Source organism: Agelaius tricolor, unplaced genomic scaffold, assembly GCF_023055355.1.
Source record: "Agelaius tricolor isolate 1412-34295 unplaced genomic scaffold, bAgeTri1.0.p SCAF_16, whole genome shotgun sequence".
NCBI classification, from domain to species: domain Eukaryota; kingdom Metazoa; phylum Chordata; class Aves; order Passeriformes; family Icteridae; genus Agelaius; species Agelaius tricolor.
Window position 1 is genome coordinate 16,250,589 of NW_027269276.1, and position 16,088 is coordinate 16,266,676.

The 16,088-nt window shown below is 41.7% G+C and overlaps 2 protein-coding genes across 4 annotated transcripts in view; both read left to right on the plus strand.

Annotated features, from left to right (window-relative positions):
- The first annotated feature begins 804 nt into the window (after positions 1–804).
- Positions 805–11,964, plus strand: RCN2 (reticulocalbin 2). Of its 2 annotated transcripts, none has more exons than XM_071441785.1 (7): positions 805–964; positions 1,077–1,182; positions 3,962–4,158; positions 6,631–6,744; positions 7,467–7,563; positions 9,239–9,381; positions 11,165–11,964. In XM_071441785.1, the coding sequence occupies exons 1-7, from the start codon at positions 863–865 to the stop codon at positions 11,315–11,317; spliced, it is 912 nt and encodes a 303-aa protein (XP_071297886.1). In that variant the 5' UTR covers positions 805–862; the 3' UTR covers positions 11,318–11,964. The 2 variants fall into 2 exon arrangements, with proteins under 2 accessions (XP_071297886.1, XP_071297887.1); XM_071441786.1 differs by having other exon boundaries at positions 6,643–6,744.
- Positions 11,965–12,010: 46 nt separating this feature from the next.
- The window catches only part of PSTPIP1 (proline-serine-threonine phosphatase interacting protein 1), a 57,069-nt gene continuing 52,991 nt past the window's right edge, over positions 12,011–16,088 (plus strand). The window contains exon 1 of one of the 2 annotated variants that reach the window (XM_071441783.1): positions 12,011–12,126. The gene's annotated coding sequence lies outside the window, so the exon portion shown is untranslated. Of the gene's footprint in view, positions 12,127–12,174; positions 12,280–16,088 lie in introns of those variants that run through there. The other variant, XM_071441784.1, reaches the window with a different exon arrangement.

Genomic DNA, 16,088 nt, shown 5'->3' on the forward strand with positions numbered 1-16,088 from the left:
GGAATGATATTCCTGGGGAGGCCCCTGCTCATTTACACGATGTATTTTCAGTTTGTCTGAGTGGTCAATGAGGCTAAATTTATTTTACAGCTTTCTATTATCTGTGTTGAACAGTTATTAAAACTTGTATTGATCGAGTTATTAATAACTCTTACAAAGCCTCACTTCCCTTTCTCTTTGCCTCAGAAACGTTACTTGTGAGTTGCGTCCTTAAGCAAGACTAATGCTTGTTCCTTTTTGGTATAAAGCTTTTGCACACTTTGTTTCCTGATCATCTTCCCCTTGCAGGGTTTGTTGATGCTTGCCTGAAATTCTGGTAATCATAGAATCACAGAATATGCCGAGACGGAGGGGACCCATCAGGATCATCCAGCCCAACTCTGTGTCCTGTGCAGGGCATCTCGAATAGTCACTCCTACCATGTCCAAACGCTCCTCGAACTCGGTCAGACCGTGGTAAATCACTTCAAGTCTGACAGGCCTCACTGATGTTTAGCAGTTGGATAATTCTCAGTATATCCTGACGCTATTTGGTACCTTTCGCTGGTAGACCAGAAAAGCCTAGGCGAGAGAGGCCCGTTCCTGTTCCCGAATCGCTGCCACTGCGCGCAAGTGACACCACCGGCCGCCTCCGCCCGCGGGCCCGACCCTCCGCCCGCGGGCCCGACCCTCCGCCCGCGGGCCCGACCCTCCGCCCGCGGGCCCGACCCTCCGCCCGCGGGCCCGACCCTCCGCCCGCGGGCCCGACCCTCCGCCCGCGGGCCCGACCCTCCGCCCGCGGGCCCGACCCTCCGCCGCGCCCCCCGCCCGCCCCCGGCCCTCTCCCCGCCCCTCGCCGCGGATCGCTCTGGGCGGGCGGCGCGATGCGGCCGGTGCTGCTGGCGCTGGGCCTGGCGCTGGCGCTGGCAGCGGCGAGCGGGCAGCACCGCGCCGAGTACGACCGGGAGGCGCTGCTCGGCGGGCAGGTGGGCCGGGGGCAGGCGGGGCCGGCCGCCGCTCCGGCGGGGCCGCGGGGCGGGCGCGCTCCCCGGGCCGGGCCGGGCCGGGCCGCTGACGGGGCGTGTTGCTGTGCCGCAGGAGGAAGCGGAGGAGTACGCGCGGCTCAGCCCGGAGGAGCAGCAGCGGCGGCTGAGGAACATCGTGAAGAAAATCGACGCGGACGCGGACGGGCTGCTCAGCGAGGGTAACGGCGGGGGCCGGGCGGGCCGGGTTGCTCCGGGAGGAGAACGCGCTCTACCCGTGACACAGCCCGTGGCTCTTGTGCTGGGGAGAATCCCTGTGGAAAACATCACGATCCCTTGCACAGTGAGTTAGAAACACTGACAGGCTCAGACAGAGGCTATCTCTGTGCCTAAGGTTTCTGTTTGACTCCAGAAGAGACCACTGAGAGGGGACCTCACTGCTATGTGTAAATACCTAAAGGAAGGGTGCCAAGAGGATGGAGCCAGGCTCTGCTCAGTGGTGCCAACTACTTGGACAGGAGGCAGTGAACAGAAACTCATGCTCAGGAAATTCCACCGCAGTATGAGGAAGAACTTCTTTCCTGTACAGAGATTGTGCATTGGCACAGAGTGCCCAGAGAGGTTGTGGAGTCTCCCTCACTGGAGGTACTCAAGAACCTTCTGGACACAATCCTGTGCCATGTGCTATGGGATGACCCTGCTTCAGCAGGGAGGGTGGACCAGATGACCCACCGTGCTTGCTTCCAACCTGACCCGTTCTGTGATGGAAGGAATGTGGCCAGCAAGAGTTAGTGTAGGTCAGAGCAGTATCGAGTTGAAGGTACCTCCTTTGCACTTGTACCTGCATCTTGCATGTCTGAAGCTACTTGGAATCAAGTGGGTTTCCATGTTTGTCATCCTGTTTTGTGCAAATCAGAGAGCAGGTGTAAGATGGAAAGAAAGTACTGCAGCCATAATACTACATATGCAGCCATAACACTACATAAGTGTGCTTCAATACCTGATGACACCAAGTGACATTGAAGGATCATATTGCATCATAGAACAGTATCAAATGGCTCTTCAGACAGGTTTTTGTCAGTCAGATTTAGGAGCTCCATGGTAAACTCAGGTCCTTTCAGTACATCATTATGATAATCTAAATTTAATTTTAAACTTCATTATGAACATTTTTTTGCTCTGCTGTGATTTTGACAAAAAAGTCTCTTGTGTGCTTGCACAAAGCAAGCAGAATCCTTGGTCAAATGCCAGAACATTATTTAATTAAAATGACACTAAACATGCAGGAAGCTTTCTAGGTGAGAGAACAAAATGCAGTTTTAAAGACAAGATCGAGTGTCTTTTGAATGCTTTACAGTTTATACACTGAATTTAATCAACTGCACCCTTATTTCAGTGTTCCTGCATGGACTGTGTAGAGGTGAGATAGTCTGTAGCTTCAGTGGGATGGCTAATTCCTGTCATACACCACAAGCAGGTCACAACATGAAGGCTTTAAGGAAAAAGGTCTGCATAAAAGTATAGGAATTCCAGCCATACTCAGTCCTCATGGTGTATTTACTGCATCTGATTCTCAGTCTAATGAAAACTTGCCTTCCTTTCACTTCCCAAAGGTAAAACTCACAGTGGAATGTGTTTTTACAGTAAGAAACTTAGGGCACTGAAGCTTTTTGAGCTCAGTTATTCCTCAGTGTATTGCAAAACTCTTGAGAACATCTCCCTTACTAGTGCCTCCATTTGGAGGCTGACAGTGAGAGAAGATGAACTATATTAATGCTGCTTCTCTAATGTTGGAATATTAAGTATTTCTGATTCATGGCACTGGATATATGTGTTCACATGGCTGTGCCTCACACCTTGAGTGCTGGGAAAGAAACCATTAATTAATGGTGCCCATCTTTAAGAAATGTTGCATTTTCTTGTAAGGCAGTGCTGGTTTGTGCACACCCTTGCTGGCACACACACCTCTGCATGTTCAGTCAATTCACAGAATCTGTTAGCAAGCTGGTCCCTTTGCTAATATAAATTCAATACTCAAAATGTATTTTAAAAAATCCCTTGTTGCTTTTCAAGGATATTTAAATAAACCTAATAAAGTTGTATTGATGCCTCTGCCAAGAAGGAGAGGATAAGATACTTTAGTATTTAATAAATGCTGTAAGATTTTTCTGCGTCAAAGTAGTGATTTCTATAGGAGTCCTTTTTAGTCATCATGACTCTTCAGAGCAGGATTTCAGTTGAGTTAATTAGGATGTATAATTTTTGCAATGCAGAGGGAGATGTTTTTCCCTTCCAGGCACCTGAAAATAACTGAGAGATACTGGGAGAATATGTTCTCCCAATCTTCTCTAAATGAAGTAACTTTAATGTATTTCTGTCAGTTCATTGGTATATTAAGTTTTATTTCTTTTAGCTACATTTGTATAAAAACAGGCAGCTAAAAAACCTTTCCAAACTATGTGAGGCTTGATTTCAGCCCCAAGTAAAGGGAAAGTAGCACTACAAAAGTAGTTAATATTTTATTTTGGGTAATTAAGGCAATGACACAAAATAAAGTGGTTTTTATTTCAGTTTGTGAATTTTTCAAAAGAAACCCCAGAGTGATTGGAACAATGGTTTTTTGGGATACCAAATTAGATTTAGAGTTGTCCATCTAAACCATACTCAACATCATTTTCATAAAGCTCAGGAGAAAAAAGAAATGAGAAATGATGCTATACTGTTGATTTCCTTCAGATTAGAAAAGACAAGGCCACATAACCATTAACAAACCCCCTGAAGTCTGTAGCTGTGATCTATTCCCTCATTCAGTTACCTTGGGAAAAGCCACAGCATGGAGCAAACAGACTGGTTTGCTTCAAGTAACCTTTTGCCTGTATGCTTTCATCTGAATTGCAAAGTGTATTTCAGACAGAATAGATCTGTGTCATCTTCACAATTTTTATGGTGCAGATGATTCTGATTCTCTTTCTTTTGTTATATTTTTAATGTTCTCCACAGATGAGCTGAGCTCCTGGATACAGCAGTCTTTTAAGCATTATGTTACACAAGAAGCTAAGCAGCACTTCAGTGACTATGACAAAGATGGTGATGGACTGGTGTCCTGGAAGGAGTACAACTTGCAAATGTATGATCGTGTCATTGATTTTGATGAGAACACTGTCCTGGAGGATCAAGAAGAAGAATCATTTCGCCAGGTAAAATGTTTCAGCAGCAGCTCCTGGAAGCTGTTGGCCAAAGGCAGCAATATTTGTTTATTGTGACAGAACAAGATGGGTAGAGAAAGCAGAGCAGCTGGCATATGGTTAACATGTTATGCTATCTGAGATAGGGGAGTAATTAAAGGAAAGTAGTGGAGTATTAAAGCTGCTACTGACAAAATAAAGACACAGTGAAATGGTACCTCCTGAGTGTATTTTGCTGGCTGAGTGGAACATTAGTCTATTGACAGTCTTACAGCAGAGCATGGTCTCCAGCCACCAGCTTAAACCCAGGGTGCAATCCATTGGGTCAGGTCTGCAGCCTGACACAGTCCTGCCCTCAGCAGGGGCCAGCACCACTGGGGCTGGAGCAGAAGGAAGCTCTTTAACCCCTTGGTTGCACTGTTTCAGCCATTCTTTCAGTTACTGCTCAAGCACTCAGTGTGGGCTGTCAGTACTGCCTGCTGTAACATTGCCTGTCCATTAGAGACCCACAGAGAGAAACAGCCATTCAAACAAACAGTTTTAAGCAATGAAAATGCAACTCCCACAGCTAAAAATGGATGTTTAAACATGGAAGTTGTGTGTGAGTCAGGTCTATGAAAGTAGATGCTTAAGCAGGGAAAGAGGCAAGAGAGACAGGGGGAACAGGTTCACAAGAACCACCACAGAGCAAAACTTGTTTCTTTCAAGTTCCACATTTATAAGTACATGTAAATGTTTCCCAGAAAGAGAATAAGTGTGTTTTTAGACTATTCTAGTCAGAGGTTAATTTTTTTTCTGTGAGGATTGCTTTGTCTGCTTTTAGTAAAGTAGTAGTAGATAATTTAGGATATTAGCAGAAGTTAAACTAATATAGTGAACAAAGGATTTTGCACACTAAAGAAACAAACTGTAAAGGTTAGAATGTCACATAACTGAATAATTACATAGCTTGTAAATACCACAAGACTTTCAGAGGAACTTCCAGTCAAAATATTGATACCATTTTTGAGCCATTGCCATCACAGATACATAGGGAGCTATAAATCTTTAAGCTGGGATAGAACTGCTTGCTCATGTTATGACTTGACTGCTTGCTGCATTTTCCTGCCTGCTGACTTCTCCAACGTAGATTGTAAATGAGCAGCATTGTACAAGCATCACAGGTCAGGCACCTTCAGCATTGTCCTTAGGTTTTCAGATTAGTGGTCCTGCTCTGATCAAGATGAGAGAGTAAGATACAGTTTAGAGGTGACATCAGGTAAGAACAGGAGTTTACCAGAAGGTGGCGGCCTTGCTCATCACTTCCCAAAAAACACTGGAAAACTTCCTTTCTCCCTCAATGGTTCAAGCTTACATTGCAGTATAGTGCTTTCTGTAATCCTTCTGGATTGCCTTCCTAGTTAAACTCCCAGCTAAGGTCAGCTTTTCTCTAAGAGGACATCTAACTATTTTGCAGAATAGTTAAGATCTTACACTTCATTTGTTACATGTTATGCTCTGTGTTCATCAGCTTAGCCTGATTTTGAGAGGTGTCAATAGGTGAGATACAAACCAAAAGTACAATTTCAAATGGTTATTTGTAAAGTGTTTATGATCTCTGATTTGCTGGCTACTCCTGTACCCAGATCACTCACACTGATAACATAGCACACCTAAGGATGGGATTCCAAGATTTTTATAGTTCACATGATCTGCAGTTTGAGCAGAGATCAGTTGTCAATGATGTGGGTCTGTATTTTGTAAAGAAATTGTACAAAATAAACCAAGAAAAAAAATAGGAAATCTTTGCACATCTGGAAGACAGAAAGTGCAAGACATTCAGAAATAAGAACTTGCCTGCTTATATCAGATATTATTTATTTTTTAATGGCATACTAATACATATACTTAAAACATTTTAGAGAAGTGACTTTTAAAACGATCACATAAAATATAAACATAAACACTAAAATGTTTAAAATTATCACATTTAATGGACAGCAGTCCTGTAGTAAAGGAATCTGGCCTTAAAATGGCTTCAGAAAAGACACTTTACATACATGATCTTTCAAGACCTTCTCTGAACTACAGATAGCCCTTGACATAAATAAGATGTAGATCTATTATGAAGTTAAGGTTTTGGAATTTGCAATGGCTGCCTTTAATTATAATAATTGTACTCCAGTTTGTTATTTTAGAAATTGGTGACTTTTAGAAGAGGATGCACATATCAAAATGAGAATTCTTGGTCTTTTTATCATCTCTCTTTGGTTCATTTTAAATGTCTCCTTAAATTGGAAAAAACGGGTTTTTTGTGATTCTTAGAATAAACCACCTCAATTAAAAGTGTTGTTCTTATTGCTCTCAGTGAGCTGTTTTTAGTGAAAATTTAACATCAGTATAGTTTGAGTAGATAATGTGAAACAATTAATATCCTAATGAGCCAGCTACTATTATGTTGTTTTTCCTTTCCAGTAAGGGCTCTAACTAAATCTATTTTCTAAGCTTCATTTAAAGGAGAAAAAACGTTTTGAGAAAGCTAACAGAGATGATGTTCCTGCTCTAAATGTGGATGAATATATTGCATTTGAGCATCCTGAAGAGGTGGAGTACATGACGGTAAGGTTTATGGGGGAAAACCTTTGTCAGCCTGTGTGGGGGGGTCCTTTCAATGTGTGTCCTTAGCCTCAGTGGCACAGGAGGTGGAGCAGTTATGGATATGGTTTGGACACCCCAAATTAAAATTGGGTAATGTCTTGTGGATCCAGTGCTGGAGGTTGGGAGCTGAAGCAGGAGTTCAGTGCTTGCTTTGAAATCTGTTCCAAGAGCTCGGATTGCACAAGTATCCCCAGCTTTGGGGACTGGGCTGACTTAGCCACCTCACAGCTCTGTTAGGCTGCAAATTCATCAGTGAGATTTTAGCTTTTGGTTTTGGCTCTCTGGTGGACAAAAGACCAGCCAGTTCTCCTAACAGTTCAATTAAGTTGCAAGAATGCAAATTAGTGAATCCACCAGATAAGAAAAGTGGAATTGGATGATAGAACTTTGTACATATTCATGTTTCTCAGCTGCTTTTGTAGTTTTGAATTGTGTTGAAGGATTCCAGCTCTATAGACACCTTTCAGATTTGGTTTTCATGAAATCTGACATTCTGAACTCTTAAGGCCAGATCTGTTTTATTCCACAGGAGCCAATTACTGCACTAGTCTGCATAAAACACAAAAAGAGATTTGAAATGAGTGAGTCTTTCATTTAAGGAATACGTCATTGCTCTAAAATGATTCAGTGCTGTTTCTCTTGATCATGAGTTGCTAATTTTGCTCTTTGTATGTATACAAAAGGACTTTGTCATTCAGGAGGCTTTAGAAGAACATGATAAAGATGGTGATGGATTTGTTAGCCTGGAAGAATTCCTTGGTGATTACAGAAGAGACCCAAGTAAGGAAAAATGGGAAGGGGCATGAAAGAGGGAACCAAAGAAACTTTTGGTATGGGGAGAATTGGATGCACCGTTATTTTCAGCTTTTCACATTAGACTTACAGATTCTGAGGAAGATTCTCTGACTTAGAATAATTTTGTTTTCTGGAACTGGGCACAGTAGACTCCTTATTTCAGTCTGCCCCATGTGTATTTGGTGGTGGTTTGTGTGTAGCCCATTCCACAGTTTCCTTGCAAGTTGCTTCTTGTTTTCTGAAAGACTGAAATGAATTCCTGACCACAGAGGATGCAGCTGAAACAAGGTGCAGCTGTATTTGCCAGCTGAGCACATCTGCAGATCCAGCTAGCAGGAATGTAAGGGTAAACTGCCCTGGCCTTGCTCAGCCTGAGCAGGCAGCTGCCAGCCTTGCTTTGGGAGGACTGAGCTGAGTGTGTTGTGAGAGGGGTGCAGGGAAGTGTGAGGAGCCACTGCACTGTTCCAGCTATCACAAGCCTGATTGCTGCCTTCACTCTTTGGTTTGCTTGGGTTTGTTTTTTTCCAATCTTGCCATTCCTTAAACTCAATCTGTTCCTTCTTTAACAAGAAGAAGGATACTTACCTGATGCTTATCAATATTTCTCAATGAATATTTTACACACTGCATTTGATTTGCTAAAAGCTAGGGCAAATAATTCTTCCCATTCCAAAAAGCCCAGTAACTTCAGTTTTGTGGAAAGTCTGCTTGTCCCAAAAGAGTGCTAATTCTGAATTGCATCCTAGCTGGGGAGAACTGTGTAATCCACATGAGGATATGGAGAACCAGGGGAATAATCTGTTTTTCTTCACTCTAATCAGCCACCTGGAATTTCACGTTTTATAACCATCTTTGTTTGTCAGAGCCAGTAACAACAACTGATCTCTGATGCAGCTACAGAATCCTTTATCTTTTTCCTGCTCTAACATTAAAGAAAGCTTTTCCAAGCCAGTCCATAAATGTTGTTGGAAAGGAGTGAAATTGTTGCAGTAATAAAGAAGATAACAGCTTTGTCTTACAACTTGTTAGCAAGACTTGAGAATCACCTGTGATTGTACAAACTACTTCAGCTTTTCTCTCCTGCAGTGTTCCTGCAGCACGCTTTACAGTGACTAATAGGCTGCATGGGGGCTCTGATTCATAATTAGCTCATGGTTTGGGGCAACACTGTATGGTGAATTGTGGCATAAAGGGAAAATCTCCTTGCAAAACCAAATGTTAGAAAGAAAGGAGAGACTTCATTTTTTCTTCTTTCATAATGAAATTGTAATTATTTTGAAAGTGTTGCTTACCTGCTTGTGATACCTGCTACTTTAGACTTCCATAAGGCTTAGAAAGCCAGTTCATGCTTGTCTGCAGTGTTTATAATTTTGATGAATTACTTCTCAATTACTTGAAGACTTAAGGACAAGTCTAAGATTGCTGTAGACTGCAGGATGCAATACCTGTACATTGGGTAAGTATAAAACAAGTAACCAAATAAATACTGACAGTAAATGAAATTGTTTTCCCTACTTTCCTCTGCCCATAATGGTTTGTTTTTGTTTAGTGACATCACTTTTAGGTAATATTTTATAAGTGTATCTGCTTAGGAGAAAAGATGAAAACCTCTGCTTTAAAGTGAAGAGGAGCTTTAAACTTTACACTTGTGTCTTACTAGCTGCAAGGGAAGATCCAGAATGGATCCTGGTTGAGAAGGACCGGTTTGTGAATGACTATGACAAGGATCATGATGGAAAACTCAACCCTCAAGAGCTGCTGTCTTGGATAGTACCCAACAACCAGGGGATTGCACAAGAGGAGGTTCGTGGCTTGAATGCTGGTTAGGTTTTAATTACTGCAGGAGAATTTTGAAGAATCACAGTGAAATGAGAGAAGCATTCAGATTTATCGTGTCTTAGTTATTGAAAAAAATATCAGTAGATCTTTGCATATGTTTTTAATTTCTTTTCACTTTGACAAGGAATGCAGGTCCTTTAACTGCAAATGTGAAGTTCCTATTAATTGTGTAAATGTTTGTAAATTAACAAAGTGGTTTTGTACATATTTAAATAGCTTATCTGCTTTGACTCAAGGGTACAGAATTTTAATAAGTCATTTTTAGTTGTTGTAGGTAAATCTAATGAGATGCACTACCTAAAGAAACAGCATAATTTTGAAATAAGAAATTGATTGTAATTCTTCTAACTGGATAAATCATCATAATTGTAGAACTAAAAACTGGTTTTGAGTACAAGAAAATGGAAATACTCTGTGATTCAAGATGGTGTAAAACTTTGATGATGCTAATTAAAATGGTTTAATCAGGGATAGAACAGCATAATAGCTTTTAAGTGGATTCTCATTTTCGCTTTTTTTTTGTGGCAGTTTCCAGTCCCTGACTGCAGTAGAGAGGATTTCTGCCTTTCTTCTAGTAACTTCTCAGCTAAATTTTCCATTGCTTTACCCTGGAGGATTTTGGTGTTCAGAATGGCAGGAACACCAGGTCTTCCCATGGTCTCATATTCCTGGGGAAGAGAGGCATCTCCCTGTGTCAGACATCAGACACACAGACACACGGACACACAGTCCCTGAGCTGCTCCCTGAGCTGCCAGCTGTGCCCTGCTGGGCTCTGGGGCCAGGAGCAGCCCTGTGGCAGCAGCAGCAGCAGCCCTGGGTGCTGCTGTGTGGGACCTGTGGGATGCTGAGCTGTTCTGGGAGTGCTGCTGCAAATGGGGATCTGAGAGCCTTTGCATGGCCTTTTCTGGCTGTGCTCAGTTCTTAGTTCACAGAAATAGCCCTGTTCTGACATGAGCTCTGTGCTGCTGGGGCTGTTCATATCTGTGTTAGCTTCCTTGGTTTGGGTTTTTATTTAGCTCTTCTTAGCAATCTTTCAGATTTTGGCATAGAGCAAGGCCATGCTGTAGTAATAGCTCAATTCTGCAACTAATAATTTGTTTTACTTGTTTTTCTAATTTGCTAGTTTTTTTCCTTTGGGCAATATAAAGGCTTAGGAAAGTCACCTGTCCTAAAGAGAAGGTAGCATTGATTCAGTCATAAACTGCTGTTTGAAGTCAGAGTATCACACTTCCATTTCAGCATTTCAAAATGACTTGAGAAACCCGGTAGTTAAATAACTTAAAAATAGAAAAATTACTATCTATTCCATTTTCAGGAATTGACATGTGTTGGCCAAGATGTTTGTCATATTAATCTTTCAGCTTTTGCCATGCAGAGTGCTTTTAAAATCCCCTTGGCTGACGTTTGTCCCCGTTATTTTTGGCTCAGTTACATTGAGCCAAACCAATCAGGAAAAGTAGGAACAGAAGGATTCTCTAAATCACAGTATTTGTAGATGTTCAGCAAATGAAAACAAAGCCCATGTAATACCAGGACTCCTATTTCTCAGAAATAAGTGGTCCAGTAGAGCTGCTGCACAGCCTGTTAGCTTTGAACTATGAAGTACTGGTGAATGAGCTACAAATAAAATACTCTGCATTTGGTTCTTCATCTTACTGCTGAACTTCCCTCTTTTTATAATATGTAAATAAGCAAAAACCAGAATTGTTTTAACTTTGTGCATGTGGTGGTCTGTTTCTTTTACAGGCTCTGCACCTCATTGAAGAGATGGATTTGAATGATGATAAAAAACTTTCTGAAGCAGAGATTCTTAAGAACCAGGATTTGTTTCTTAACAGTGAAGCAACAGATTATGGTAGGCAGCTTCATGATGAACGTTTCTACCATGAAGAACTTTAGATTATTTATTTTGTAATCTTTTTTTCTTCCCTTTCTTTCATTTGAAGCTTTTGTTAAAAGCCCATCACCTGCATTGCAAGTTTCATGCTGTAATTACAGTACACTAATGTTTTTGTAAATAATTTGCATTCAAAATTAAATTGCCCTCCTGCAAACTTCCTGGGCCTCTTCTAGCCTTCACAATTAATTTGTAATACTTGCTGTCAAAATTCTGTAGTGTTGGGAAATAAATTACTTCAGGGTAGTACTGTATTGTGAAGAGTTGTTCTACTGTACTTGAAGAAAATGGAGAATCTAGATGGTTCTGAAAGAATGCAAAATATAGTAACTGAGACTACTATTTTTCTAATCAATTAAATTAGGGCAGAGTGTGGGGAAGGTGGGGGGATGTTTAGAGTTAGTATTAACTGTGTTTTGTTTAATACCTTTGGAGAAATACTTACATAAATGCCTCAGTTGTTTAAGAGGTTTCTACTTGATTTTGAATGGTTTCTATACTGTGTTTTACTCTATCATAAAACTTGCTATTTTTACATCAATAGACAACAATTATTTTTAATGTACAGTTGTAGAGCATTAGCAATGCAGTGGTATTTTACTGTGTCAAGACCTTCTTCATTTGTTGGATTAAAACTTAAAATGTTCTATCTTTCTGTGTTTTGTACATCTGTTTCTCACCTTGGGTCACCCATAGCAGCTCCTGGAGATGTGAGCAATGTGCATAATGTCCACTGGCAGCATTCTTGGCTTTATTAACCAGAGATGTGTCATCTTATCTGGCTGCTAAAGAAGATTCAAAAAAAAGCAAGGTGTGCATTTAGCATTTTCTGGACAAGTTTGCAAAAGCAATTGTGTTTATTTTTTGATTTGCAGCATATGGAATGCTAAAGCATCAAGGCATTACATAGATAATATTTCTAGTAATAACCTCTAAAAGTTAACCTCAGCTGAAAGCTCCACAGGTGAGTGCTGTCCCATTTTGTGATTATTTGAAATAAAGGTTAATGAAGGGTTAATGACACTACAGGTTCAGTGTAGGAAAGTCCAGATATTCCCTTCTGTCTCCTGGAGAGAAATGAGCTGAGTATTCCAGACAAAGACAAAGCCTCACAGAACAGCTTGTGTGGAGTGTGTTAGGGTTTTTTAGTTCCTTTATAAATAACTCTGGTAATGCTCTCTCAATGTTCTCCTTGACTAATGTTTTCCCTCCTCCCAGCTCTATTGAGTAAAAGCAGCTAGGTCTGCCTTGTTTTTTTCCCAGGATACCACCTCTTAATTATGCTCAGAACAAATGGAATTCCTTTTGGGGTAAGTGCTGATGTGTCAGTAGAAGGTTAGAAATTTTGATTCAAAGCAAAACCACATACACTATATTTTTAGATATCATAGTAATAGAAATTCAAAACACTTTTTCAGTTTTAGTGGTTGGATGTTTTTCTACCCATATTTTTTAATGTCAGTTCCTTGGGAATATGAGTACAGCTCCTGCCATAGTGGTGGTGAGATCTGATTTTTTTTAAAAAATGAAGTCTAATAAATCCAGTGCCCAGGAATATTAAAACAAACAAAAAATATATTTTGGTGATGTTTCTAAATGAGCACATATGCTGAGTATTGGCTAAAATATGCTGAAGGAAGCTAAAGTTTAGCCTCCCATGATGCTAAACAAGTCACTGCTGCTGAAGAAGGGGCATTTGGTCCAGAGGCAGACCTGCTGCAGATGATATGTTTGGGACACAGGTCCTTTTGAGACATAGAAACCTCCTCAGCAGCACCAGCATTGCCTGCTTGGCTAATGAATGTGCAGTACTTGCACATGAGTAGTGATTTGCTTTGAATTAAGGCATGGAGAAAGCCAGTGTATTGATAAAGCATTCAAAAGGTGTCAGAGATATTAAAAACATCTTTCAGATGGTACCTGAATTTATACCAAGAAGAGGGGGATAAAAACCCAAATAATTTCATTTTCTCATTCACAAAGTATTTCTACTTTTCTCCCAAGAACAGCCCAGTCCTGGTTGTGCTATTCAAGGCCCCAGTGACATTGCACTTCTCCAGTTCCCTTCTTCCTTTGTTTGCCTTCAGGGGTAACGATAGTTTAAACCCATAGGGAGCACAAAGAGACCCCACATTTCTATGATACAAACATTATTGTATATTATATACAAAGTATCACAATTTAATTCTAGAGGAAATCCATTCATGTTCTTTATGATTATGGCAGAGGCTGATGATCTTTTTCTTGAGTAAAACAGTAGAACAGGGTCCAACCTTTCAGTGATGGCCTCTGTTAGAAACTGCTGTGAAATGTTAGATAAGAGGTAAGAACAGAGCCTGTGCAATCAATCTTTCTATCAGTTATGGATTTTTACTGAAGCAGAAGGCCAGCAGGACTGTCTGGCACTGTGAGACTGCTTTTGGAAGGCTGTTCCAGCAGTTCCCTCTAACAGGAGCAGAGGGAGTTGAGTTTCAGGGCTGAGCAGAGCCTGGGGTGGGGTCTGGGCTGTGCTGGAGCCTCCAGCCACAGCCACCATGGCCCAGAGCAGCTGGAACAAACCAAGGCAGGTGTTCAGAGGCTGCAGTTTCAGTTTCCATGGGAACACAGACTGGCTGCTCACAGAAGGCAAGGTGATTTCAACATTTTTAATGGGTATGATTTGGGATAATTTGCAAGCCCCTGACATTGCCTCCATGGAAATTCAGAGATCCATTCGTATGGAATGAGGATGGATCAGTGGCTGAATTGTGTCTATTTTAGCCAAGGCTCTCCTCTGGCAGTGGTTCCCTTGCTGCTGCTGTCCCCAGGCTGTGGGGCTCAGATGGACACTGGGGGCTGGGCTGTTGGAGTTTGGACATGTTTGGGAGCTGTATCTCATATGTAAGGTTCTGGAGGCTGGGAAAGACTGCACCAGTGCCTTCCAGTCTCCATTGGCATTTCCCAAACCACCATTCCAAGGGACCACAATACACCCGAGGACTTCTGACAATCCCAACCATCTCAGGGATTATCTGAGTATTCAGCATTTCTTTGTCTTCTGCCTTAATGCTTTCTACATGGACTCCCTCATCCTCTTGCTATGTAGAATAAAAGGTTTACTTTCTACTTGATCAGCCTCCCCAAAATCAGAAACATTTCCTCTGAAGAATCGCTTGCTTGGCATCCTGGATGTGCACAAAAATGTTTGTAGATGCTATTTTCGTATTTTTCCTACTTTCAAATCCAAACCTGCCACCCAAATCCCTGATAAAAAGCTTTGCTTAAAGTAGTATATAGTTAAAAATTAAATGAAACTTCCTTTCTAAAGAATGAGAAAATTTGAGGGGTTTTAAAACAATATTTTTAAAGAATTAATGTTTTTATCCTCACTTTTTACTACAGAATGGACTCAAATGGTACATTCTGCTGCCAAAAATTTAATTACTGGGGGGAAAACCCCTCAGGAATTGTGGTTTTGGCGCTATCAAATAGAACACCTCTGAGAGCAGGGGTGGAAGGAGATGCAGTGGCTGTCAGGGAAGAGTTCCACTTAAGGCTCCTTGTTGGCACTGCTGGATTTCTGAGTGAGCCTGTCAGGTCAGGCTGAGATCCCTTTAATGCTGGAGCCAGGAACATCACAAAGCTCCCCAAGGTTGAGGCACAGCAGCCGGCTTGGCTGGAGCGCCGTTCTCCAATATGGCGCTGGCGGGCTGCGCGCTTAATCCTGATTGGCTGATCCTATCACCACCCTCCCAGCCAGCCAATCACTGCTCGTGTCCTCAGTGTCCTCAGCGGCCTGGGGCCCTCCCTGGCAGCCCACAGCACTCTGGGTACATCATGACCGTCATTAGCCGTGTTTCAGTTTGTGCAAAACGCCAATCACTTGTTTTTAAAATTTTAAAAGTTTAACAGTAATAAAATGGTTATAAAAATAGCAATATAATTGGAGTAATAATAATTTGGACAATTTGGATTAGGACAATAGGAGACAATAGAAACAAAGAGTTATGGACGTCTGGGTACCTCTTTCTGGGCAACATAAGCCTGAAAAAGGACACACATTAACAGAGGATTAACCCTTAAAAACAATAACCTGTTGCATATTCATACACCTCATACATGATGCATAAATTCCATTCAAACACAGGATTCTGTCTGGTCAGTGTCAACTTCTTCCTCTGAACCCTGACGGCATCTCAGGGCTGAGCAAGGCAGGAAGAAGTTCGTTTCTTCTGATAATGGAGCAATAAATTCTCTTTCTCTGAAAGATTCAGGTGTCCTGGGGCTGCTATCTTACTGCAAGTCCTTTCTTTAAAAAACAGTATCTTACCTAGCATAGTTTCTATTTTAACATTATGTTATAACCTAAAACTATATTTAACACACTACTTAAAAAAATTATACAGCATAACTTTCTAACATAACACATATAATATTCATTTTAATATTTGCGAAAAGCCAATCATAAAATAGGTATTTTTCACAAGTTATAATATTGGGATCATGTGTAACTGAGGCCTGCAGGCCAGCTGTTAGCCACCACAGCCTTGATGGCCTGTTCCTGTTTGGAGCAGAGGGGATACAGAATCCTGTCCCCCTGGTAAAGCCCTGCAAAGCCACCCCTGCACGGTGCAGTGCCCATGGACATAACCCAGTGCCACCAGGGCCTGGGCCAGGGACCCAAATCAACCCAAATCTGCTTCATCACAGCCAGGGCTGGGACTCACACCAGCTGCTCTGACAACACTCGGCCTGGAGACCTGCTCTGGGCTGGTCTGAGGAGCTCACCCACTG

Excerpts from the sequence above, each read along its gene's own strand:
- RCN2 (XM_071441785.1), top strand. The coding sequence starts at position 863 with ATGCGGCCGGTGCTGCTGGCGCTGGGCCTGGCGCTGGCGCTGGCAGCG. Across the intron at positions 1,183-3,961 it reads GGACGGGCTGCTCAGCGAGG|ATGAGCTGAGCTCCTGGATA; the intron begins GTAACGGCGGGG and ends TGTTCTCCACAG. Across the intron at positions 7,564-9,238 it reads TGATTACAGAAGAGACCCAA|CTGCAAGGGAAGATCCAGAA; the intron begins GTAAGGAAAAAT and ends GTGTCTTACTAG.